Raw genomic sequence first — 27,436 nt, forward strand, 5'->3', positions numbered from 1 at the left:
TAAATGCCAATAAAATGAAATATATTGTTGGACCCACAAAGACTAAAATAAATACACTTCCCCATTTAATAATGTATGTTGTAGTAAAATGTCCATGGACCAGTTATCCACATTGTCCAAGATTAAACTTTCAGCTGGACTCTCCAGGCAGTTTACTGGTGGCATATCTTCCTTGACCAGTAACACACAAATGCCAGTGGTGGCTGCAATGTAGAAAACCCATTTTGTGTCCTCAAGTATTGTATGATGTCTCTGTCAGTCTCAATTCCTTCTCTCTTCCATAGCCTCAGAAGTGCAGATAGTTGGATATCCATTCCCTGATGGCAGTGACCCGCATATAGACTCCTGGGAAAGCAGTCCGTCCGCAGCCATGTCCCCAGCTAGTTACCCCGGCAACAAACCACTGGCCAGAGAATTCACGACATGTCAAGGGGCCACCAGAATCTCCCTGCGTTTCAGAAACGGAGACCTCGGTTGACAACTTTGTTAGAGAATTGAAAATACAAGGCAATAAGTACATCCAAAATGTGCATTGGTCCTGGGAAGATGGCTTTAGAGCATAAGAACAAAAAGAAGTCACCTGATTTAAATGTTTGTCACCATAAATGTACTTTTGAGAACTGACTGCGTGTGGCATTATTTTTGTTATTTTGCTGAGTAGAGTGCCATTTGGCTAGCTAGATGCCTGGACCCAGGAATGCAAATCGTCTGACTTGGTTACATAAGCAGCTTAAGAGAAGAGGAGGCTGACTGCCGGTGCAGTTTTAAAAAGAAAAAAAGGTAAAGATAAGCATCTCTTAGGTGCAGCAGTCTTAGGATAAACAACCACTCAAAGAGTACAGAACAATGTTAACTTATCTTGAGTTGAAATGTTTTAAAAGACTTCAGTTGCATCTAACTTGAAGATAGTGTGCACTGCACTTCATGTCATTTGAGCTCTTACCAGGCATGTGTCTTTGCCCCCCTCCATGTAGCCGGCACACATCATGCTTGGGGTGAGGCTGTTGCCGTATGCCTGCTGGCAGTCTGACTGCTCAATGATGTTCACATCAGCTTTCTGGAGCAGGTTGGTCAGAGAACCTGAGGGTGAGACAAATGTTAACATGAGTCACATTGTCAAGGAATGACATTTCAAGATTTATACACACTTCACTTATTTGAACATATGAAACATTTTATCACAACAGAATGTCTTGATATCTGACATTACTCTCACCTCCCTCCCTCGTGGAGCCCCAGCCAGTGATATAGCACTCAGTGTTCTTCAGAAAGCTGTGTACAGGAGAGGGGAGGCAAACCAACTGGATTGTGTAGGACCTGGGTGCTGGGACAGCCAGCTCCAGCAGGGCCACATCATAGTCCATGTTGGTGCTGTTGAAGCCTGGGTGCAGTATGGTCCTCTGGATGGGGATAACCAGAGCTCCCACCCCGGACCTCAGCACTGAACCCAGACTCACTGACCAGGCGACAGGGTTGGAGTTACTACGGTGATGGGATGAGGACAATGAGCTGATGATTTAACTGGCCGTTTAGGCAGGGAATGGATTTTGGAGTATGTGTAGAAGTGAATGTTCTATATACAGTTAGTTATGAGGTGCACTGGAGACAGACAGACAGACATGCACACCTTTACCCTATTCTTAAAAATGGAAGGATATGTTATGGGGAATCTTATGTCCCTCCCTGTAAGTAAACAATTTATGAATGATTCCTCATGAAACCCAGACAAAAAAAATGCACGATTTTGAGGATTATCATGAAATGTAATCCATAGAATAGTACTTTAGAGGAAGGATTGTTGACTCATATTTGACATTTGTATCTAAAACATAATTGAGAAATCATTTATAAAAGTTGGTATATTTATGACATTTTAGCCTTACTCTTGTCTTACCCAGACTCATTAGTGTTTCATCTGTAGGTGCTACAAAGCAAACATTGCTGTCACATGCTTGCTCTGTACTATGAGTAGTATTTTGATTTCAATAACTTTTTTAAACATTAATTTATGAATATTGAAAAGACAATTTATTATATTGTTGAAAGTAATATACTCTTCGGCAGAGATCATCAACTAGATTCAGACGTTTGTTTTCTTGAGCGAATGGTTGCGGGCCGAAAACATAATTACAAATAATTTGTTGACTGCAAGAATCCCAAACAGATATAATATTTGATTAAAACAATCATTTCAAACCACGCTTACATTTGTATACGATCACGTCTCTCTATTATGAGTGGGAATACTTGGGAACAGATTTCCAAAATTAAAATAAATTGGAGTTGATTTCCTGGTGTTTTTAGTATTTTATGTCCAACAATGAAAAAATATAACTTTTTTGTTTTTGCTTAGAAAACTAGGGGGGCCAAATTCGGTCCATTGGCTGCCAGTTGGGGAACCCTGCTCTACGGGCGTATCAAAATTTCAAAAGTGGGATCCCTGCAACTTTTAGAGTTTTGATCAAATTTGTAAGTGTTACCAAAAGAGTGAATGTGAAAATGGATTCAAAATGGTCACCCTCTGCTGGTGATTTGCAATGGATAAAGTAAAAGAAAGTGCTGTGATTGGATACATTGCTGACTATGCCAATTTTTCTATATACTAAAATAGGCCATAACTTTAAAACTAGCAGAGATCCCGCTCTGGAACTTTTATATGCTCGTAGAGTATATTATGTTCAACAATGTATAGAAAATGTATGTTTATATTTGTCAATATTCATAAATTAATGTAAAGAAAAAACAGTGTTGGAAATCTAAATACTACTCATATTACAGAGCAAGTGGTAAAGCTTCATATGACACCAATGTTTGCTTTGTAGCACATACAGATTAAACATTAGGGAGTCTTAAAGGAGGCCTGGGTAAGGCCAAAATGTCATAAATATGCCAAATTTTATCAATTATTTCTATATTATGCTTTTAGATACAAATGTCAAATGTATGTCAACAATTTTTCCTCCAAAGGACTAATTGTTGGATTACATTTCATGAAAATCCCCCAAATCATGGTATTTTTTTGTCTGGGTTTCATGAGGAATCACTCTTCTACAGTCAGTATGTGATAATGTGAATGGTCTACAATACATGTTAGGCCCTGACAGACAGTGATGTATTATGTACCCTTTGAAGCAGTGGGCAGCAGTCAGGAGCCACTTAGAGTGTATGAGAGTGGCTCCACAGCGGTGTAAGCGTTGATACTGTAGGCTGCCAATCCATGGCCACTCCCCCCTCCGTGCCGTCAAGCCACCCACAATCCTCTGGGAGCCCACTGCCGGACGCATGCCACAGTCTAAAGAGAGAGAGAGTACAGGATGGCAACTTAGAACTTTAAAAGTCGTCAATGTATTGAAGAGGGATTGTAAAATTGGGTCCATCTACATCTGCTACATACAGTGCCTTCAGAGTATACCCTTGACTTATTCCACATTTGTCGTTACAGCCTGAATTCAAAATTAATTAAATAGATTTTTTTTCACACCCATCTACACACAATACCCCATAAAGACAAAGTGAAAAGATGTTTTTTGAAATTTTAGCAAATTTATTGAAAATGAAATACAGAAATATCTCATTTACATAAGTATTTACACCCCTGAGTCAATATGTTAGAATCACCTTTGGCAGCAATTACAGCTGTAAGTCTAAGAGCTTTGCACACCTGGATTGTACAATATTTGTACATTATTCTTCAAAAAATTCTTCAAGCTCTGTCAAGTTGGTTGTTGATTATTGCTAGACAGACATTTTCAAGTCGATTTAAGTCAAAACTGTAACTAGGCCACTCAGGAGCATTCAATGTCGTCTTGGTAAGCGACTCCAGTGTATATTTGGCCTTGTGTTTTAGGTTATTGTCCTGCTGAAAGGTGAATTTGTCTCCCAGTGTCTGTTGGAAAGCAGACTGAGCCAGGTTTTCCTCTAGGACTTTGCCTGTGGTTAGCTCTATTCCATTTATTTTTATCCTAAAAAAACTCCCTAGTCCTTGCTAATGACAAGCATACCCATAACATGATGAAGCCAACAATATGCTTGAAAATATGAAGAGTGGTATTCAATGATGTGTTGGATTTGCCTCAAGCATAATACTTTGTATTCAGGACATGAAGTGAATTTATTTGCCACATTTTCTGCAGTTTTACTTTAGTGCGTTATTTACATTTTAGTCATTTAGCAGATGCTCTTATCCAGAGTGACTTACAGTTAGTGCATTCTTCTTAAGATAGCTAGGTGAGACAACCACATATCAGACATAGAAAGTACAACATTTTTAACTCAAAAGTAGCTACAGTATCAGCAAAGTCAGAGCTAAGGAAGGTGTTAGGTGAGGGGGGGATGCTGTGGGATTATTTAAGATACTCTTTGAAGCGGTAGGTTTCAGAAGTTTTTCAGAAGATGGGCAGTAACTCTGGTGTCTTAGCTTCAGGGGAAAGCTGGTTCCACCATTAGGGTGCCAGGACGGAGAACGAACAGTAGGGGTGGGAGGGCCAAGAGACCAGAGGTGGCAGAATAGCGTGCTCAGGTTGGAGTGTAGGGCTTGAGCATAGCCTGAAGGTAGGGAGAGGCAGTTTGTCTTGTTGCTTCGTAGGCAAGTACCATGGTCTTGTAGTAGATGCAAGTTTCGGCTGGAAGACAGTGGAGTGGGCGGAGGAGTGGTGAGACAAGGGAGATCTTGGGAAGGTTGAACACCAGTCGTGCTGCAGCATTCTCGATAAGTTGCAGGGGTTTGATGGCACAAGCGAGAACCCAGCCAACAGCGAGTTGCAGTAGTCCAGGCGGGAGATGACAAGTGCCTCGATTAGGACCTGCGCCGGTTCCAGTGTGTGGTAGGGTCATACTCCATGGATGTTGTAGAGCATGAACCTGCAGGGGCGAGTCACTGCTTTGATGTTTGCAGAGAACGACAGGGTGTTGTCTAGGTTCACGTCAAGGTTCTTTGCACTCTGAGAGGGGGACACTGGGGAGTTGTCAACCGTGCTGGAGAGGTCTTTGAGTGGGCAGGCCTTCCCCGAGAGGAAGAGCAGCTCCGTCTAGTTGAGGTTGAGGTGGTGGGCCGACATCCAAGGTGAAATACTCTACATGACCAAAAGTATGTGGACACCTGCTCATCGAACATCTCATTCCAAAATCATGGGCATTAATATGGAGTTGGTCCCCCATTTACTGCTATAACAGCCTCCACTCTTCTGGGAAGGCTTTCCACTAGATGTTGTGCATTGCTGTTGGACTTGCTTCCATTCAGCCACAAGAGCATTAGTGAGGTTGGTCACTGATGTTGGGCGATTAGGCCTGGCTCGCAGTCGGCGTTCCAATTCATCCCAAAAGTGTTCGATGGAGTTGAGGTCAGGGTTCTGTGCAGGCCAGTCAAGTTCTTCCACACCGATCTCGACAAACCATTTCTGTATAGACCTCACTTTGTGCACGGAGGCATTGTCATGCTGAAACAGGTAAGGGCCTCCCCAAACTGTTGCCACAAAGTTGGAAGCACAGAATCATCTAGAATATCCTTATATGCTGTAGCGTTAAGATTTCCCTTCAATGAAACTAAGGGGCCTAGCCCGAACCATGAAAAACAGCCCCAGATCATTATTCCTCCTCTACCAAACTTTACAGCTGGCACTATGCATTCGGGCAGGTAGCGTTCTCCTGGCATCCGCCAAACCCAGATTCGTCCGTCGGACTGCCAGATGGGGAAGTGTGATTCATCACTCCAGAGAACGTGTTTCCACTGCCTCAGAGTCCAATGGCGGCACGCTTTACACCACTCCAGCCAACGCTTGGCATTGCGCATGGTGAACTTAGGCTTGTGTGCGGCTGCTCAGCCATGACAACCCATTTCAAGAAGCTCCCAACAAACATTTACTGTGCTGAGACTGCTTCCAGAGGCAGTTTGGAACTCGGTAGTGAGTGTTGCAAGCGAGGAGAGACAATTATTATGCGCTACGCGCTTCAACACTTGGCGGTCCCATTTTGTGAGATTGTGTGTCTTACCACTTCACGGCTGAGCCGTTGTTGCTCTTAGATGTTGCCACTTCACAATAACAGCACTTACAGTTGACCGGGGCAGCTTTAGCAGGGCAGAAATTAGACGCACTGACTTGTTGGAAAGGTGGCATCCTATGACAGTGCCACATTGAAAGTCACTGCTCTCTTCAGTAAGGCCATTCTACTGCCAATGGTTGTCTATGGAGATTGCATGGCTGTGTGCTCGATTTTATACACCTGTCAGCAAAGGTGTGGCTGAAATAGCCGAATCCACCGCGACCACCATGGCATTTCTCTTAAAAAATTATTTCACTGTGACCTGCTGCTGACTGTCAGGCAGTGAGGCAGGCTGTTGCTGAGTGAGTGAGTGGTGGGAAGGGCTGAAGAGGTGTGTGTGTTGAGAGAGCACTGCAGCAGGCAGCTTAGTCCACTATTGGCTGAGCCACTTGAGTAAGAGGAGCAAGAGCAGCACTCGCGCATGTCATGACAACTTTTTACTAGTTGTAGGTAGGCTATGCACACTGAACAAAAATATAAACACAACATGTAAAGTGCTGGTTCCATGTTTCATGAGCTGAAATAAAAGATACCAGAAATGTTTCATCCGCACAAAAAGCGTATTTCGATCAAATTTTGTGCACATATTTGTTTACATCCTTGTTAGTGAGCATTTCTCCTTTGCCAAGATAATCCATCCCCCTGACAGGTGTGGCATATCAAGAAGCTGATTAAACAGCATGATCATTACACAGGTGCACCTTGTGCTAGGGACAATAAAAGGCCACTTTAAAATGTGCAGCTTTGTCACACAACACAATGCCACAGATGTCTCAAGTTTTGAGGGAGCGTGCAATTGGCATGCTGACTGCAGGAATGTCCACCAGAACTCTTGCCAGAAAATGAAATGTAATGTTCATTTCTCTACCATAAGCCGACTCCAACATAGTTTTAGAGAATTTGGCAGTACATCCAGCCGGGTTCACAACCGCAGACCACGTGTATGACGTTGTGTGGGCGAGCAGTTTGCTGATGTAAACGTTGTAAACTTAGTGCCCCATGGTGGCGGTGGTGTTATGGACAGGCATAAGCTACAAACAGCGAACGCAATTGCATTTTAGAGATCCTGTGGCCCATTTCTTTTAAGGTAGATTAGGGCCTAATGAATTTATTTCAATTGACTGATTTCCTCATCTGAACTATAACTCAGTAAAATCTTTGAAATTGTTGCATGTTGCGTTAATATTTTTATATTTTTTTGTTCACTATATTTTTGTTCAGTATAGATTGTCATTATGCAGACGCCTACTTTTTTCCAACCCTTTTTACATAAAACATATTAACACGTTAGAACTGATGCACATTGTCACGCCCTGACCTTAGAGAGATGTTTATTTTCCTCTAGTTTGGTTAGGTCAGGGTGTGATGTGGGGTGGGCAATCTAGTTTTTCTATTTCTTTGTGTTGAGCCGAGTATGGTTCCTAATCAGAGGCAGCTGTCTATCGTTGTCTCTGATTAGGAATCATACTTAGGCAGCCCTTTTTTCCACCTTTAGTTGTGGGATCTTGATTTTGTGTAGCTGCCTTTGAGCAGCCCCAGAATGTCACGGTTTCCTTTTTCTCCTGTTTGTTGTTCTGGAGAGTTTCATTTTCATTAAAAATATGTGGAATTCCATGCACGCTGCGCCTTGGTTTATTTATGATTGGGAGTTCGAAGATAGCGATCGTGACACACATCAAATAAATAAATGAGCCAAAGCACTGGAAAACTACTTTGTGCGCACTAGAGCGCATTACATAACTTGACGCTGAGCTGGTTTAAACTCCATTCTAATGTCGACTTCTCTTTAAACTTCTTAAGGCTAGGGGGCACTATTTTCACGTCCGGATGAAAAGTGTGCCCAAAGTAAACTGCCTGCTACTCAGGCCCAGAAGCTAGGATATGTATATAATTGGTAGATTTGGATAGAAAACACTAAAGTTTCTAAAACTGTTAAAATTATGTCTGTGAGTATAACAGAACTTATTTGGAAGGCGAAACCCCGAGAACAAACCATCCAGGGAAAAGAAAATTGAGGTCACTGTCTTTTCAATTGGGTTTCTATGGGGAACTAGATTTATGAGGGACCTGGTTGCAGTTCTTATGGCTTCCACTAGATGTCAACAGTCTTTATAATTTGGTTGATGTTTTTCCTTTGAGAAATTAAGAAGTAGTCCTTTCCTTTCTGGGTGTAGAGCCAAGTGTACTGTTTTGTTTGGTGCGCGTGACCTGAAACTCGCTCCACTTTCATTTTATCTGCTATTGAACACAGTTTATTCCGTCTTAAATTTTATCGATTATTTACGTTTCAAAATACCTAAAGTTGGATTAGGAAAGTTGTTTGAAATGTTTGGATCAAGTTTACAGGTAACTTATTAGATACTTTGTAGTCATGTTGGGCGAGTTGGAACCGATGTATTTTCTGAATCAAACACGCCAAATAAATGGACATTTTGGGGATATAACGACAGAATTTATCGAACAAAAGGACCATTTGTGATGTTTAATGGACATATTGGAGTGCCAACAGAAGAAGATCTTCAAAAGGTAAGGCATGAATTATATCGTTATTTCTGACTTTTGTGTCGCGCCTGGCGGGTTGAAATCTGATTTTCATGTGTTGGTATGCTGGGCGCTGTCCTCAGATAATCGCATGGTTTGCTTTCGCCGTAAAGCCTTTATGAAATCTGACACTGCGGCTGGATTAACAAGAAGTTAATCTTTAAACCGATGTATAACACTTGTATGATTTATGAATTATTATTAAATGTATTTCTGTTTTTGAATTTGGCGCGCTGCAATTTCACTGGGTGTTGTCAAATTAATCCCGTTAACGGGATTGGTGCGTGAAGGGATCCATAAGACGTTTTTAAAGAAAACAGCATCAAGCGAAGTGTTTTACAATGGTATCAAGCAAAGTGTTTTACAACGGTATCAAGTGAAGTGTTTTACAACGGTATCAAGCGAAGTGTTTTACGCATGCTCATCAGTTCTTGGGTATCGGGGGCTACCCGATTGGAAATCTGAAATGGAAGTAATGGAAATCCCTCGCCTGGTTCTTTTTATGGGGAAAGGTCCTCAATGCAACTGACATTTGCCTCTGTTCGCCATCAATTAGTCTATTAATGTATATACCATTGTAGGCTACTGTAGGCTAACATTTGATAAAATAAATATGTTGAAATAATGATATCACTGGAGTCATTGCAAATCAATTTGTGCCAATTTGTAGCCTTGTGTTATTATGCAATTATTAATGGCCATGTTTAATTAATTCAATTGGAAGTTATCAAAGCTCTATCGCAATTGCCGATCAGTTGTTAGAACGCATTAGATTGAGCGTAACAGTACACAGATTAGGCTACAAGTAAAACATATATAAAATAAAAACACTATCTGCTGTTGACAAGCATATTCACTTCATATACATATTATTAATATTTAATTCAGTGATTGAAATTATGACCCCATCCTCAGTAGCCTATTCCAGCTGGCTATTGGGAAACGCAAGCACTTCTTACCTCGAAATCGCCTCCCTATTCATGTTGATTGAATTAGTCTCAAAATTATAATAATAATAAATCTTTAGTCTCTCTGTTTTTCATAAATGTCATTCAATTCCCAAGAGGCTGAACTTATCTCACCGAAAGCATACGAGGGAACGGAACAGTGCCCCTCTGTCTCAGTATGTGTAGAGTATCTATCTGTTGCTGTTTGGTCAGAAAGAGTATGACATTGCTGCCACCCATAGCATTGAATACAAGGGAAGTCATTTGGCCTACTTTGATTTTTTTTTAAGTATATATATATATTTTTTTTAAGTGTATATATATATATATATATATATATATATATATATATATATATATATATAAAATAATAGCCAATCAGCGTTGAGCTAAACTGAGCGAGCTCAACTGTGAATGGTCCTGGCACACCAAAATAAAAGTGTAAAGGGAAGCCAGTTTGGATTTGGCTTCAGACCAATCACATTACAGGCCAAATGTCATTATTGACAAAAAAATTGTATTAATTGTTGGATCTCGTTGTGTTGTTGTCCTCTGGTGGCTAGCTAGCTAGCTAAAATTGTCCCTTTCCTAAATTAGCCATGGATAGAGATAGTGATTTGGACTTGTGGTTTTACTTAATTCTCCGTACTGGCCAATGATTATTATGCCGATTCTGATCCAACAATAAATTCATACATTGTGCTCCTAACCTGAGAGGGTGGGAGTTCGACATCTAGCTAGATGTAGTATGCTAATGTTAACTAGATGGCCTGGCGTATCGTTGCCCATAAAAGGATGTTAGGCTAGCGAGCAAGTACTTAAGCCAGGTAGCCTACGACAACAAAAACTAAAAGCGTGTACTGTATGAGAGTCATAGACCGTTTAGGCAACATGACAGAGTCATAGACCGTTTAGGCAACATGAAAGAGGAGGATGGCATTGGCCTTTCTCTACTAGTACTGTAGGGTGAGTCACACACGCACGCACGCACACACACACAGCGAGAGAGAGACATCAGTACCATGGACAGCCACATCATATTTAGCTTACGTTGATTGGACTAAATTGTTTTTGGTATCTTTTAGTTGTTACTGTATTAGACTAAGAATGGGTGATTACATGATGTTGAAATGGTTCTGGAACAGTGGAGACAGCTCTAGTTTTCTTTGCGACTTGCGGTAACTCTCCATGGTTCTAAATCAATAGTTGTTTTGTAGTACCTTGCTTGACATTGCTGTAGGTCCTGTAACTGTTTGTTACATCCAATATGTTTTGTGGACTTCACCGGACAGATGTTGCTCTCCGGTTTTGTAATGAAATAAATGTATGGTTGAATTTATTCTGCCACTGGGTCTTCTTATTGTCTCGGCCTTAGGCCTATATATCACGGTGTCAAGGCATATGAACTAACAGGTTATAGAGAAAACAATGTAGTTATCACAACACATAGGTTGTAATATAACATTTTTCTCTCGATTGGCTTCCCCGGTGATTTTACCCATGCACCGCTACTGTGGACTATGCCTATTGAAATTACAAGTCAATTTCTCAAATGGGCCATTTATAACGGTTTGTAGTCTTAACGTCTGGCACATAATAATGGCACAATTGCCATAAAACAGCCCAACATTCATTTTTTTAAGTGTTTCTTGCTCAGAGAATTTGAGATCCTCTGTCCAACTTTCATCACTCAAACTCTCCTGTCAGATTTATCTATAGATATGCACATGCGCAAAAGGGATTCATTTAACATTTTAAACCGGGTTAGAGTCCTGATTGCTGACTGGCTGAAAGCCGTGGTATATCGGACCATATACAGTGAGGGAAACATGTATTTGATCCCCTGCTGATTTTGTACGATTGCCCACTGACAAAGAAATGATCAGTCTATAATTTTAATGGTAGGTTTATTTGAACAGTGAGAGACAGAATAACAACAAAAATCCAGAAAAACGCATGTCACAATGTTATAAATTGATTTGCATTTTAATGAGGAAAATACGTATTTCACCCCCTCTCAATCAGAAAGATTTCTGGCTCCCAGGTGTCTTTTATACAGGTAACGAGCTGAGATTAGGAGCACACTCTTAAAGGGAGTGCTCCTAATCTCACCTTGTTACCTGTATAAAAGACACCTGTCCACAGAAGCAATCAATCAGATTCCAAACTCTCCACCATGGCCAAGACCAAAGAGCTCTCCAAGGATGTCAGGGACAAGATTGTAGACCTACACAAGGCTGGAATGGGCTACAAGACCATCGCCAAGCAGCTTGGCGAGAAGGTGACAACAGTTGGTACGATTATTCGCAAATGGAAGAAACACAAAGGAACTGTCAATCTCCCTCGGCCTGGGGCTCCATGCAAGATCTCACCTAGTGGAGTTGCAATGATCATGAGAACGGTGAGGAATCAGCCCAGAACTACACAGGAGGATCTTGTCAATGATCTCAAGGCAGCTGGGACCATAGTCACCAAGAAAACAAATGGTAACACATTTCACCATGAAGGACTGAAATCCTGCAGCGCCCGCAAGATCCCCCTGCTCAAGAAAGCACTTATACATGCCCGTCTGAAGTTTGCCAATGAACATCTGAATGATTCAGAGGACAACTGGGTGAAAGTGTTGTGGTCAGATGAGACCAAAATGGAGCTCTTTGGCATCAACTCAACTCGCCGTGTTTGGAGGAGGAGGAATGCTGCCTATGACCCCAAGAACACCATCCCCACCGTCAAACATGGAGGTGGAAACATTATGCTTTGGGGGTGTTTTTCTGCTAAGGGGACAGGACAACTTCAAACCATCAAAGGGACGATGGACGGGGCCATGTACCGTCAAATCTTGGGTGAGAACCTCCTTCCCTCAGCCAGGGCATTGAAAATGGTTGTGGATGGGTATTCCAGCATGACAGTGACCCAAAACACACGGCCAAGGCAACAAAGGAGTGGCTCAAGAAGAAGCACATTAAGGTCCTAGAGTGGCCTAGCCAGTCTCCAGACCTTAATCATATAGAAAATCAGTGGAGGGAACTGAAGGTTCGAGTTGCCAAACATCAGCCTCGAAACATTAATGACTTGGAGAAGATCTGCAAAGAGGAGTGGGACAAAATCCCTCCTGAGATGTGTGCAGTACTAAGTACTAAGTCATGTTTTGCAGAGGGGTCAAATACTTATTTCCCTCATTAAAATGCAAATCAATTTTATAACATTTTTGACATGCATTTTTCTGGATTTTTTTGTTGTTATTCTGTCTCTCACTGTTCAAATAAACCTACCATTAAAATGATAGACTGATCATTTCTTTGTCAGTGGGCAAACGTACAAAATCAGCAGGGGATCAAATACTTTTTTCCCCTCACTGTACCATGGGTATGACAAAAAAAATATTTTACTATGTTGGTAGCCAGTATATAATAACAACAATGCACCCCGGGGTTTTGTGGTATATGGCCAATATACCACGGGTAATGGCTGTATCCAGGCACTCCGCGTTACATCTTGCTTAAGAACAGCCCTCAGCCATGGTATATTGGCCATATACAGTACCATACCCTCCTCGTGCCTTATTGTTTAATCATAGCAGTCAAATTAGTTAAATCGACATCCATTGATGGAAAATGATCTGGCGAGTTTAATAAGGGCAAATTATCTTTTCTCTTGCGATATATTTAAATTATTTTATTACGTCATGTCATGCTCGCAATAATTATTATCTTGATTTACCAAATTTTGCTTCTAACGTTGTTACAAGTTACATAGATATTATTTCTTAATTGGCTCGATAACGTTATGGAAAAAGGGTTTATTTTATAAATGTGGCAAGTTTTCAGGCCTTTTGGGCAGGTTTTGAGTGGTCATTGGGCTGGAAATTGTATCTAGACCTGGAAACCCTGCCTGGTTGGAGCAGCCTGCCAGGTAGGATGCAATCCAAGAGCGTGCAGAGCCTGAGACACCTAGCCCTGAGAGGGTGGCGAGGAGGATCTGATGGTCCACGGTGTCGAAGGCAGCGGATAGATCTAGGAGGATGAGAACAGAGGATAGACATTTAGCTTTGGCAGTGACACAGAGAAGAGCAGAAGCCTGACTGGTTAGGGTCAAGAAGATTGTTATGAGAGAGATAGCGAGAGAGTTGGTCAGAGACAGCACACTCAAGTGTTTTGGAAAGCAAATAAAGGGATACCGGTCTGTAGTTTTTTGATGTCAGAGGAATCGAGTGTTGGTTTCTTGAGAAGGGTAGCGTGTCGGGCTATTTTAAGTCAGAGGGGACGCAGCCAGTGGTCAGGGATGAGTTTATGAGGGAGGTCTCCAGAGATGGTCTGGAGAAGGGAGGAGGGGATGGGGTTGAGAGGGCAGGTTGTCGCGCGGCTGGACCTCACTAGTCTCAGGATTTCATCTGGAGATAGAGGGGAGAAAGAGGTCAAGGCGTAGGGTAGTTCGGTGTGAGTGGGACCAGTGGACTCAATAGGCCGAGTGAATGAGGAGCGGATGTCGTCAACCTTCTTTTCAAAGTGATTGACAAAGTTGTCCACAGAGAGGGAGGAGGGAGGGGAGGGCGTAGAAGATTAAAGAGTTTCCTAGGGTGAGAGGCAGTAGCTTGACATTTAGAGTGATAGAACGTGGCTTTAGCAGCAGATACAGAGGAAGAGAAGGTTGAGTGAGGGAGTGGAAGGATGATAGGTCCTCCAGAAGTTTAGTTTTCCTCAATTTTCACTGTTCTGTAAGCTCGCAATTAGTCACTCTGCTATGGAGCAGGAAGGGAGGGCCGAGCCGGTCTGAAGGAAAGAGGGATAGTGCGAGTCATAGGATGCAGAAAGGAAGGAGAGTAGGGTTGAAGAGGCAGAATCAGGAGACAGGAGGGGAAAGGATTCAGCAGAATGGAGAGATGATAGGATAGAAGGGGAGAGAGTAGTGGGAGAGAGAGAGCGAAGATTGCGACTGCACATTACCATCTTGGTAGGGGCTGAGTGACTAGGATTGGAGGAAAGGGAGACAGAAAAGGTAATAAAGTAGTGATCAGAGACCTGGAGGCGAACAGCATCTAGTATAGATGAGGTTTAGCATATTGCCTGCCTTGTGATTGGGAGGAGACTGGGAAAGGGTGAAGTCAAAAGAGGAAAGGAGGATAAAGAGAGAGTTGGAAAGAAATTAATCGAAGACAGACATCGTAAGGCTGAAGTACTAAGAGCGGTGAGCCATCACCAGGAAATTAGCTTATCAAGGTGTCAAGCTCATTGAGGGAACCTCAAAGACCACTCTCTAAGGGCACCTGGTGGGCGATAGATGACAACAATTAAGCTTTAGTGGACAAGTGACAGTGACAGCATTGAATTCAAATGAGGAGATGGACAGGTGAGAGGCAGAAAATAGAAAATCTCCACTTAGGAGAAATTAGTAGCCCTGTGCCACCACCGCAACGACCAAATGCTCTCGGACTATGAGAGAAAACATTGTCAGATGAAGCCAGAGCAGCTAGAGTAGCAGTGTTCTCTGGGGTGATCCATGTCTCATCGGGGCCAAAAAGTCAAGGGACTGAAGGGCAGCATAGGCTGAGATGAACTCAACATTCTTGACCGCAGATCGGCAGTTCCAAACGCTGCCAGAGACCAGGAATTCCACATGGGTTGCAGGCGCCGGGTACACTAAATTAGAAAGGTTGCAGCCAAGGGATGGGGAGCATCTGTAAAGCCTACAGGAAGAGGAGCGAACTGGGATAGAAAACACACATATAGTTGCCAAAGCTACAAAAGAGCAAAATGAGATCATTTGAAAATAACTAGGTAAGATACTCAAGTGAGAGAGTGGTGTGGAGCCTTCCTTTCTTTCCTTCCCCAAATAACTCTGCAGAACAACTCGGCTGAACCGTCTTTGATTCGGCAAAGGTCTTAGTTTTGTGACGAGATTGCCGCTGAAAAGACCACCGCTGAGAGAACAGGGGAGACTGAAGTACTAATATGAATTGCTAATTGCCTTGCAAAGCTGAAGAGCACACCTCCTGGTACTAATTGCTGATTACCTAGGAGAGGAGAAACCACTCCCTCCCCAATAGAGCCACTGATTACCAAAACAACAAGTCACAAATTGCCCTGCCCCTTAATTCTTGTTGATGTGTCAACAATAATCAGCAAATGAATAGTAGTCAGCAGTTCACACAGCAAGTAGGCTACTGGGAAGACAGGCAGCACTTAAAGTAGATGGCCCTGGCTCACAAAAAGACAGTATTAGACAACAGATAAAGACAAAAATTATACTTATCACTGCTGGAGATAACAAAAGTTTCACCTGTCTTTGTGATTGTCTCCACCCCCCACCAGGTGTCGCCCATCTCCCCCATTATTCCCTGTGTATTTATACCTGTGTTCTCTGTTTGTCCGTTGCCAGTTCATTTTGTTTCATCAAGCCTACCAGTGGTTTTCCCTCTGTTCCTGTCTCTCGATTGCTCCTGTTTTCCCGGTTTCGACCTTTTCTGCCTGCCCTGACCCTGAGCCTCCCTGCCGTTCTGTACCTTTGCCCCACCTTTCTGGATTACTGACCTCTGCCTACCCTGAGAATGCCTGCAGTCCTGTACCTTTGCCCCACCTATCTGGATTATTGACCCCTGCCTGCCCTTGACCTGTCTTTGCCTGCCCCTGTTGGATTATTAAACTGTTGTTAATTCGACGTTGTCTGCATCTGGGTCTTACGTTGAAACGTGATACTAAATAAAGAATAAAGCACACTGAGATAGCGCCTGAGAAGCTGGTTATATACTCAGAAAAGAGGTGATGAATGTTTGGAATATTTATATTCTATACAGGCTTACTACTTTTCACTCTGCCATTTAGGTTAGTATTGTTGAGTAACTACAATGTTGTTGATCCATCCTCAGTTCTCTCTTATCACAGCCATTGAACTTTAACTGTTTTAAAGTCACCATTGGCCTCATGGTGAAATCCAATAGGTGCCATTTGCGAGGCATTAGAAATCCTCCCTGGTATTTTTGGTTGGATCTGTGTTTGAAATTCACTGCTCAACTGAGGGACCTTACAATTATCTGTATGTGCGGGGTCATTCAAAATCATGTTAAACACTATTATTGCACACAGAGTGAGTCCATGTAAGTTATTATGTGACTTGTTATGCACATTTTTACTCCTTAACTCATATTTCATTCATTTGTAAACATTTCTTAAAACATAATTCCACTTTGACATTATCGGGTATTGTGTGTAGGTAAGTGCCCCAAAGTTGAAATGTAATCAATTTTAAATTCAGGCTGTAACACAACAAAACGTGGAAAAAGTCAAAGGGTGTGGATACTTTCTGAAGGCATTGTATGTTGACAACTGAGACAGTTGTACAGTTTGAGACAGGCCAGCGATAAACTCACCACAGTTCTTCTCATCAGCCTTGTTAGAGCAGTCAATGACACCATCACACTCAGGGTTCATTTTGCTGACACACTCCCCAGCCCTGCACTTGAAGTTCTCACTACAGTTAACAGCTGCCAAAAAAAACACAATGATTAGTTACAGTGCATTCGGAAAGTTCTCAGACCCCTTCGCTTTTTCCATATTTTGTTACGTTACAGCCTTATTCTAAAAATTTCATCAATCTACACACAATACCCCATTATGACAAAGCAAAAACTGTTTTTTTGATATTTTTGCACATTTATTAAAATAAAAAAACATACCTTATTTACATAAGTATTCAGACCCTTTGCTATGAGACTCGAAATTGAGCTCAGGTGCATCCTGCTTCCATTGATCATCCTTGAGATGTTTCTACAACTTGATTGGAGTCCACCTGTGGTAAATTCAAATGATTGGACATGATTTGGAAAGGCACACATCTGTCTATATAAGGTCCCGCAGTTGACAGTGCACGTCAGAGCAAAAACCAAGCCATGAGGTCGAAGGAATTGTTCGTAGTGTTCCAAGACAGTGCTGTGTCGAGGCACAGATCTGGGGAAGGGTACCAAAACGTTTCTGCAGCATTGATGGTCCCCAAGAACACAGTTGCCTCCATCATTCTTAAATGGAAGAAGTTTGGAACCACCAAGACTCTTCCTGGAGCTGGTCGCCAGGCCAAACTGAGCAATAGGGCGAGAAGGGCCTTGGTCAGGAAGGTGACCAAGAACCCGATGGTCACTCTGACAGAGCTCCAGGGTTCCTCTGTAGACATGGGAGAATCTTCCAGAAGGACAACCATCTCTGCAGCACTCCACCAATCAGGCCTTCATGGTAGAGTGGCCAGACGGAAACCACTCCTCAGTAAAATGCTCATGTTAGCCCGTTTTGAGTTTGCCAAAAGGCACCTAAAGGACTCTCAGACCATGAGAAACCAGATTTTCTGGTCTGATGAAACCGAGATTGAACTCTTGTCCTGAATGCCAAGCGTCACATCTGGAGAAAATCTGGCACCATCTCTACGGTGAAGCATGGTGATGGCAGCATCATGCTGTGGGGATGTTTTTCAGCGGAAGGGACTGGGAGCCTAGTCAGGATCAAGGGAATGATGAACGGAGCAAAGTACAGAGAGATGCTTGATGAAAACTTGCTCCAGAGCGCTCAGGACCTCTGACTGGGGTGAAGGTTCACCTTCCAACAGGACAACCTCCCTAAGCACACAGCCAAGACAACGCAGGATTGGCTTCGGGACAAGTCTCTGAATGTCCTTGAGTGGCCCAGCCAGAGCTCGGACTTGAACCCGTTCGAACATCTCTGGAGAGACCTGATAATAGCTGTGCAGCGACGCTCCCCATCCAACCTGACAAAGCTTGAGAGGATCTGCAGAGAAGAATGGGAGAAACTCCCCAAATACAGGTGTGCCAAGCTTGTAGCGTCATACCCAAGAAGACTCATGGCTGTAATCGCTGCCAAAGGTGCTGTCAAACAAAATAATGTTTAAAGGGTCTGAACACTTATGTAAATTTGATTTTTCAATTGTTGTTTTTGTTTTTTGCAAACATTTCTAAAAACCTTTTTTTGCTTTGTCATTATGGGGTATTGTGTGTAAATTGGTGAGGGTGAACAGAACAATTTAATCAATTTTAGAATAAGTTCGTAACCTTACAAAATGTTTTAAAAGTCAAGGGGTCTAAACATTTTCAGAATTATCAAACATCAACTACCTAAAATGTCTCTATAACCTTGCTTCCAAAATTACCATGCAGGAGTGGGGCTGCTACCATTGTCTTGGAAATAGGACTGACTGTTGGTGTCGTAACTGGCACCATTGGCGGGGTGTGGGCAGGGTAGTGGACCATGCCAGGGTTGGTGTGGCTGAGGATCCAGTTGCGTAGCCTGGTGACACGGGAATAGACCCCTGGCCTGTTGATCTGAGCACAGCCCACGCCCCAGCTCACCACCCCAGCGAGGAAGAACCGCCCTGGGGCCTCCTCACACACCAATGGCCCTCCAGAGTCACCCTGATAGTGATTTAATATAAAATCTGGGAATTTAATAAGCATGTCAACATGCCATAAACCCAGCCCACTATTAGTAGGACAGCCCTAAGGGTCAATGTGTTATTTGAACTCTAAGTACACATTCCACACAACAATAATAGAAAAAAAGGGCATGTATTTTGTATGTATTATAGTATTATAAACTGGGTGGGTCGAGCCCTGAATGCTAATTGGCTGAAAGCTGTGAGTATACCATGAGTATGTCGCCAAAAATGTTTTTCTGTTCTAATTACGTTGGTAACCAGTTTATAATAGCAATAAGGCATCTTGGGGGTTTGTGGTATTTGGCCAATATACCACGGCTAACGGCTGTGTCCAGGCACTCCACGTTGCGTCGTGCATAAGAACAGCCCTTAGCCGTGGTATATCTATATTGGCCTTATTACTTAAATAGAGCCACCCTGTAGGGGAACCAAAAATGTCAAAGACTGCAAGCAGATAGCTTCAGGCTCATCGCTCTCTCTTTCTCACCTGACAGGAGTCGACCTTCCCTTGTAGGAAGCCAGCACACATCATGTTGTCGGTCACAGAGCCTCTGTAAACGGACGACTTGTTGCAGACCTTTGAATCAATGATATTAACCACTGCCTTCTGTAGAGATGGTGGCGTATCAACTACACAGCACAACAGAGAGCAGGGTCAGTGAGCACCACAATACAAAGGGTAACTTGCAAAGGTGTGACTTTAGTTATGCTGTGGTTGTAAAAACAAATTCAAAGTTAACTCACAGGAATGCTGGTTGAGAGCCCCCCAGCCTGACACCACACAGTTCCGGCCTGGGCTGAAGACATGGGAGGAGGAGGGCAGACAGACAGGCTGAATGTAGGGGCTGAAGGTGAGGGGAGTCTCTAGCTCCAGCATGGTCACATCGTTGTCAGTGGTCATAGGGTTGTAGTCTGGGGACACAAACACAGACTTGATGTTCACAGAGATGGCTTCTGACTCTTCTCCACTCACCAGGCTGGCTCCTACCAGGGCTGTCCATTCTTTTGGGTCATTGTCCCTGTAGGGAGTTGGAAAAGAGAGGTCAATTCACTCAACTTCAAACTGACACAATCACTCCTCACTTCTCAACGTTGATAGCCTATGTGTGGCAAGTCTATTGACAAGTGCAAGGGGTTGTCACTAGTTACCACAGCCACAAAGAAACCCCACGTATTTCTACAATGTCTCTTCTTAAAATGAGATTTTGAACATAACCTTAACCCTAACCTTAACCACACTGCTAACTTTATGCCTTACCCTAACCTTAAATTAAGACTACATTTTTATGCTATATCCAATTTTGACTTTGTGGCTGTGCTATCTAGTGGAAACCGGTGCATGGTGTAGTAACCTACTTCTCGAAGCAGTGAGCAGCAGTGACAAGCCAATGGCTGTTGATGATGGAGGCTCCACAGTTGTGTCTGCCATGCAGCCTCAGACTGACCTGCCAGGGCAGCTCCCCAGGACGGGCATCCACTCCACCCACTATTCTACTGCCCATGGCCGGGCGTGTCCCACAGGCTGGGGACAACAGCAGTCAGTTAGTATATTGTGAAAATGGTATGTTTTAGTGTTTCTGTCTGTTCTGACTGTCTGTCTCTGTCTGTCAGTCATAGAGGTTAAAGAGCACTTACAGCAGTAAGCTTCATCAGAGCCGTCGGCACAGTCCGGGATGAAATCACACTCGGCGTTGACCTTGGTGACACACTCCCCATTGTCACAGGTAAAAGTGTTGTCAGGACAGCTGGCTGAGGAGAGACAGTATCATATGGTCAGACGGAAAACCCTGACCTGCGGCGCCTTGACTTTTCTAGAGCAATCAATATCAGAGTAGGATAGAAACACTCACCCATATCGTCTCCAATGTTATAGAATGACTTCCCACTGGCCCCTGGGGAGTGAACACGAAAATAAAAGACTGTATGAGGAAGAAAGCATGACATAATATGTAACTATACACTTAAATAATAGTTGTGAACTATGCATTATCTATACCCCCTCTTTTTCAACATCTCTTGATCTGTTTTGGTCAAAACATTGTAACTACAATCAGGATATATGTTAGTCAGAGTGTGAGTGGGATTTTCTATCATACATAACTATCGGACAAAAAAAGATGACATAGTACCCAGTAAAACAATAGTGTTGATCTCTCCAAACGTAGGCACTTCTATGGACTTCCCATGAAACAGGGCGTTCAGTCCTACCCTCAAAAGGTCCTGAATAAAGTTATCAGAGTACTGCTGGACCTTGGACACGCTGAAGACCAGTCGATATGTGGCCATCACATTGCCATTGATGTTACTGGAATAAAGGGAAACATCTAATTAAAGTAAACAAATATAAAAGGTTCTAAAACTTGTTTACTATACATTTGATATAAGTATGTGCGGTCCTCTGTAGCTCAGTTGGTAGAGCATAGCGCTTACAACACCAGGATAGTAGGTTTGATTCCCGGGACCGCCCATACGTAAAATGTATGCATACACGTAAGTTGCTTTCGATAAAAGCATCTGCTAAATGGCATATGTTATTATTCAGTGTAACATTCATTATCTTTGGACTTACCCATAGGTAACAATATTACAGTCGATATAGTGATGTGCTATTGACGAGGCAATGAAAATATTCTTGATCTGCAAGTGGATTGAAAGATTTGAACTATTTATTAATAAAATCATTCAAATGTGAACTTGTGACATGAAATCAGGCCCCAGGATCTCAGTGCAGTCAGCGCTTACCTTAGTCTTTAGAGTAGAAGTGAGCACTATAGAGAATGCAGAGCTTTCATCTTGCAGGTCAGGGCCATACTTGAGACCCTTCAATTCTACCGTCTCCATGAAGTAATGCTCCTCTTCCACCAAGTATGCTGTTGATGTCAGAGAGGATCAAACATCTGTATGCAATTGATTATTACTACTCAAATAGCCGATACATTATCTGTAATAAGCATTATGTAAGTCACATGACTCACCAACCAACAAGCCCACAAAGACGCTGATGAATAAGACTAGGATAAAAGCCAGGGTGATGTTCCTACAGCAGACAGAGTTGGGGGGAGTAGGAGCGGGCTCCCCTGGGGGCCACTCATGATCCTTCTTTAACTCCATGTTGGCTTCAAAGCAACCTTACCTCATACAGAGCATTCCAGTATCTGCACATAGAATGGAATACTCAGTCAGTCAAAGATTGGGAAATGCATTGCAGGCTTTCCTTTTTTTGGCACACCTTGTAATAGTAGCTTGTACACCTTGAATTTAACCCTGTAATAGTAGCCTACTCCACGTAAAGCATATCAAACCCCATTTAACAGAAAGTTTTAAAGAATAATGGCAAGATGGGTATGAAATTTAAGGGCAATTTATTTTATTTTTATTTCACCTTTATTTAACAAGGTAGGCCAGTTGAGAACAAGTTCTCATTTACAACTGCAACCTGGCCAAGATAAAGCAAAGCAGTGCGACAAAAAACAACACAGAGATACACATAGGATAAACAAAAGTACAGTCAATAACACAATAGAAAAATATATATATAGTGTGTGCAAATGGAGTAAGGAGGTAAGGCAATAAATAGGCCATAGTAGCGAAGTAATTACAATTTAGCAAATTAACTCTGAAGTAATAGGTGATGATGTGTATGTAGAAATACTGGTGTGCAAAAGAGCAAAAAAGTAAATAAAAACAATATGGGGATGAGGTAGGTACATTGGGTGCGCTATTTACAGACTATATACAGCTGCAGCGATCGGTAAACTGCTCAGATAGCTGATGCTTAAAGTTAGTGAGGGATATAAATCTCCAACTTCAGCGATTTTTGCAATTCGTTCCAGCCATTGGCAGCAGAGAACTGAAAGGAAAGGCGGCCAAAGGAGGTGTTGGCTTTGGGGATGACCAGTGAGATATACCGGCTGGAGCGCATGCTACGGGTGGGTGTTGTTATGGTGACCAGTGAGCTGAGATAAGGCAGAACTTTAGCTAGCAAAGATTTAGGGTAATGGAATATACTGTAGGTCTACTGGTCGAACTTCTTTATCCCGCAATGATACTACAGCTTGTGGTGATATTTAGTTACATGAGATATCTATTTTTGACCAGATAATATTTACATTGCATAACTCTGTTAAGGTCATCATAATGATGGGTGCGGCTCTCATGGGGAGAAAAGGCTGGTCTCCCATCCAATGTTATTCCATTAGTGGAAATACACCACCATGGAGCAATGGAACTAAATATTCCATTTAACAAGGCCATTGAAAGTTTTAAACCAGGTTTCCATCCATCCTTTGTATGCGAGTAAAGTGCACAGTAAGATAAAACAAGTGTAATGACAGGCCTGATGGCAACAGAAAATGTTTCGGTAAACTTTACAAAATGTCCACAAAACCAAATACGCTAGACAAGCTGGAATCTTTTTGTGTCGGTAAAATGAATTATGTTAGAAATTTCGGTGGAACCTTTTTATGCACAAATATTGATATAATAACCATCATATCGAAGCAAACGTGTAGTTAAACGCTGGCTGGCTGGTTGACCAGGCTGTGCGATGAGATGTTGTGTGGTCCTCCCACTACGACTCGGGAAAGCATGCAGTTTTTTAGGCTACAAATGAAATAAATGATGAACTCCACAGGGTGGTGGAAGTGCAAATTGATGAGCTTGATGGGCCTTTCCAATAAATATAGAGGGTCTTATTCTGGTGACATGATTTTCGATGTTTGGCTACCATTTGACAAATAAAAATAATCTCTCTTTTGTTCATAATAGCCCTCAAAATCTCATCATGTAGGCTGTGCGTGCACTCTAGCCAACAGTGCGCAGATAGTACTGTAATGACCTGACTAGATCATAAAGGAACAATTGTCCAGACCGAGGCTTGAGTTTACGAATTGACGGTTTATTAACCCAACTTTGCACAGGCTACTGTTTGGCCGTAGCCCACGCCAAATAAATGAAAGATACCCCACAACCCAACCGTGACCTCTTGTGAAGCCCAGACGTAAGAGAGAGAACAACGGCTAAACATGGTCTAAACTTCCAACGCCCCATCCCCCTGCCCAACCCTCCTCCACGCCAGTCCGCCAACCGCCAGGAAGCCCAGAGTCAGAACAATCCAGGCATTCCCGTGATTGGCAGATAGCAGGTTGATTGGCATGTCGGACCCCGCGAACACTGGTAAGTACAACACAACCCACTAATAGCCTAACACATAACATACAGCTGTCTGTGCGGGTCGCTACAGTACTTTTGTCTGCGAAAACTATCAGTTGAGTTGAAAATGCGATGGAAACCCATGTAACTTTTTTATTTATTTTATTCGGTACATGGGAATTTAACCGCAAAGGTATTTTTTATGTGCACTACATCATCACGCACAGCTGTATCTGCAACAAACCCATTTGATGAAAGCACATCTCTCGCTTGAAAATGCGCATATTGTTTTCTTGCGTATGTTAGAATAGTCTCATGAAAATCTGTTGCAAATTGGATGGAAACCTAGCTACTAACCACGTTTACATCCACAGTTTTTATGCGAGTAAAGTAATACCTTATTCAAAAAAATCAAGACAGCTGTGATGGAAACAGGAGGTTTGGGTATAATTTTATAAATGCCAACAGATCATTTGTTAGTTCGACATGGTGGGATCTTTTTGTGTTGGTAAAATTAATAATGCGACAAATGGCGGTGGAAAATTCTTTATGCGCAAATATTGATATAATAACCATAAAATCAAAGTAAACTTCACGCGATGATATGGTGTGTGGCCCTCCCACTATGACTCTGGAAACCATGCATTTTATTAGGCTACAGATTTAATGAATTATGATGAATTTCCCAGGGTGGTGAAAACTGCAAGGTGATTTTGATGCCCCTTTCCAATAAATATCGAGGGTCTTATTCTGGTGACATGGTCAATGCTTGACTGCCATTTGACAAATACAAATATTCTCGCTGTTATCCATAATCTCATCATGTCTAGCCTACTACCTGCACTGTATCTGCAGGCCTGCACACGCCAATACCAGAGTAAGCACATTTGATATTAAGCTCAACAGTTTTTGTGACAAAACTTTCGGTAAAGTTGAAAATGCGATAGAAACACATTGAACTTTAGGTTTTTATTGGGTACATGAAAATGTTAAGAAAAAGTAAATGTTGTGTGAGCTAAATCACCACGCACTGATTTTTATCCTCAACAGTACATTTGGTGGAAACACCAATGGTGGGAAAATTCATAGGATATTTTCTTACTGCCGATTTTAGAATAATCGCATGAAAATCTGTCAGCAATTGGATGAAATGGATGAAAACCTAGCTACTAATGCAAAGAAAGCAAGCAATTTACTATAAGTAAACATGCACAATCAATATCACTAGACATTGGTATTATTAATAAAAGTGGAGGTGAAATAAAACTATACATATTTAGTAGGCTATACTTAGGTGTTTATGATTTTTATCTAAGTTTCTTATTTGATGGCTTCAATTTGGCCGATTTCGAAACGTACGCTCATCCGTCAAAAGCGCATCGGAGTAATGGATCGCCCTAAGGAATGGATAGACCAAATAAAAAGTATGATAAATAGGAGTAGTCTGTTGTTTGAAGTCCATGTAAGAAAAACAAATGCTATGAGTCTACACGCCACCGACGGCATTGTGAGATGAGCAGCCTAAACTAGAAACACTAAGCGCCACCTTTACGTATAAAGATATGTCGAGCAATTCGACACGACAGGTGCTAGCACTCATTAGTAACTGCTTACAGTAAAAATGAAACGATTTATAGTATGCCAACTCACCTGTCCCGTCTCCAATGTCCGACACTGACGATCACAGTATCCTTTTCAGAGGATGAGTCGGGACAGACAAAAGATCCATGGAGACTAAATACGTCGGAAACAGGTCCAGTATTTGTTCAACCTGCCAGTGGGCGTGAAGGCGCTAGAATCACCTTGTGCTCATGTACTTCCCTTCACAAATCCTCTGAGTCCCCCCTCCCACCAACCCTGATCCCACCTAGAGCCTTAAAAAAGGGTTTGGCTACATCCCGGTTTACATAGGCTTCATTGTACAAATGATGTGACCTAACAGTATTATAAGGTGTGTAAAAATCTACAGGTAAATCAAAACAAAGGGTACTCCCTAGTATTCATCATGGAATTACTTGAAATGTTGTGACATTTATTTTAAGCTAAAAAATGTGAATTTCATAGGAGTTGAATGTCAAATCAAAAAACGTTTTGATTGAATATACACTATATATACAAAAGTATATCTTCGAATTATTGGATTCGGCTATTTCAGCCACCCCTGTTGATGACAGGTGTATAAAATCGAGCACACAGCCATGCAATCTCCATAGACAAATATTGGCGGTAGAATGGCCTTACTGAAGAGCTCAGTGACTTCAACTTGGCAACGTCATAGGATGCCACCTTTCCAACAAGTCAATTCATAAAATGTCTGCCCTGCTAGAGCTTCCCCGTTCAACTGTAAGTGCTGTTATTGTAAAGTGGAAACGTCTAGGAGCAACAACGGCTCAGCCACAAAGTGGTAGGCCACACAAGCTCACAGACCGCCAAGTGCAGAAGCACATAATGCGTAAAAATCATCTGTTTTCGGTTGCAACACTCACTACCGTGTTTCAAACTGCCTTTGGAAGCAACATCAGCACAATAACTGTTTGTCGGGAGCTTCATGAAATCGGTTTCCATGGCCGAGCATCCGCACACAAGTCTAAGATCACCATGCGCAATGCCAAGCGTCGGCTGGAGTGGTGTAAAGCTCGCCGCCATTGGACTCTGGAACAGTGGAGTGGTGAATCACGCTTCACCATCTGGCAGTCGATGGACGAATTTGGGTTTGGCGGATGCCAGGAGAACGCTACCTCTCCGAATGTTTAGTGCCAACTGTAAAGTTTGGTGGAGGAGGAATAATGGTCTGGGGCTCTTTTTTATGGTTTGGGCAAGGCTCATTGTTCCAGTGAAGGGAAATAAGCTACAGCATACAATGACATTCTAGACGGTTCTCTGCTTCCAACTTTGTGGCAACAGTTTGGGAAAGGCCTTTTCCTGTTTCAGCATGACAATGCCTTGTGCACAAAGCGAGGTCCACACAGAAATTATTTGTCAAGATCGGTGTGGAAGAACTTGACTGGCCTGCACAGAGCCCTGACCTCAACCCCCTCGAACACCTTTGGGATGAATTGGAAAGCCGACTGTGAGCTAGGCCTAATCGCACAACATCAGTGACCAACCTCACTAATGCTCTTGTGGCTGAATGGAAGCAAGTCTTCGCAGCAATGTTCCAACATCTAGTGGAAAGCCTTCCCAGAAGAGTGGAGGCTGTTATAGCAGCCATGGGGGGAAGAACTCAATATTAATGCCCATGATTTTGGAATGAGATGTTCGACGAGCAGGTGTTCACATACTTTCTGTCATGTAGTGTATATATATTTGTGGTCATGTAGGCTATTATA

At 42.5% G+C, this 27,436-nt stretch overlaps 1 protein-coding gene across 1 annotated transcript; it reads right to left on the reverse strand.

Moving 5' to 3' along the window:
• Positions 1-26,033, reverse strand: tmprss9 (transmembrane serine protease 9). Its single transcript, XM_029695989.1, has 16 exons — positions 25,758-26,033; positions 21,932-22,111; positions 21,699-21,826; positions 21,526-21,593; positions 21,086-21,261; positions 20,807-20,848; positions 20,592-20,705; positions 20,313-20,478; positions 19,701-19,975; positions 19,444-19,586; positions 18,672-18,933; positions 16,891-17,004; positions 3,124-3,292; positions 1,217-1,482; positions 944-1,080; positions 1-448 (listed from the first exon to the last, which is right to left on the reverse strand). Exons 2-16 carry the CDS (start codon positions 22,065-22,067, stop codon positions 287-289), a joined length of 2,358 nt encoding a protein of 785 aa, XP_029551849.1. The 5' UTR covers positions 22,068-22,111; positions 25,758-26,033; the 3' UTR covers positions 1-286.
• Between the last annotated feature and the right edge of the window lie 1,403 nt (positions 26,034-27,436).

Source organism: Salmo trutta, chromosome 17, assembly GCF_901001165.1.
Source record: "Salmo trutta chromosome 17, fSalTru1.1, whole genome shotgun sequence".
Lineage (NCBI taxonomy): Eukaryota > Metazoa > Chordata > Actinopteri > Salmoniformes > Salmonidae > Salmo > Salmo trutta.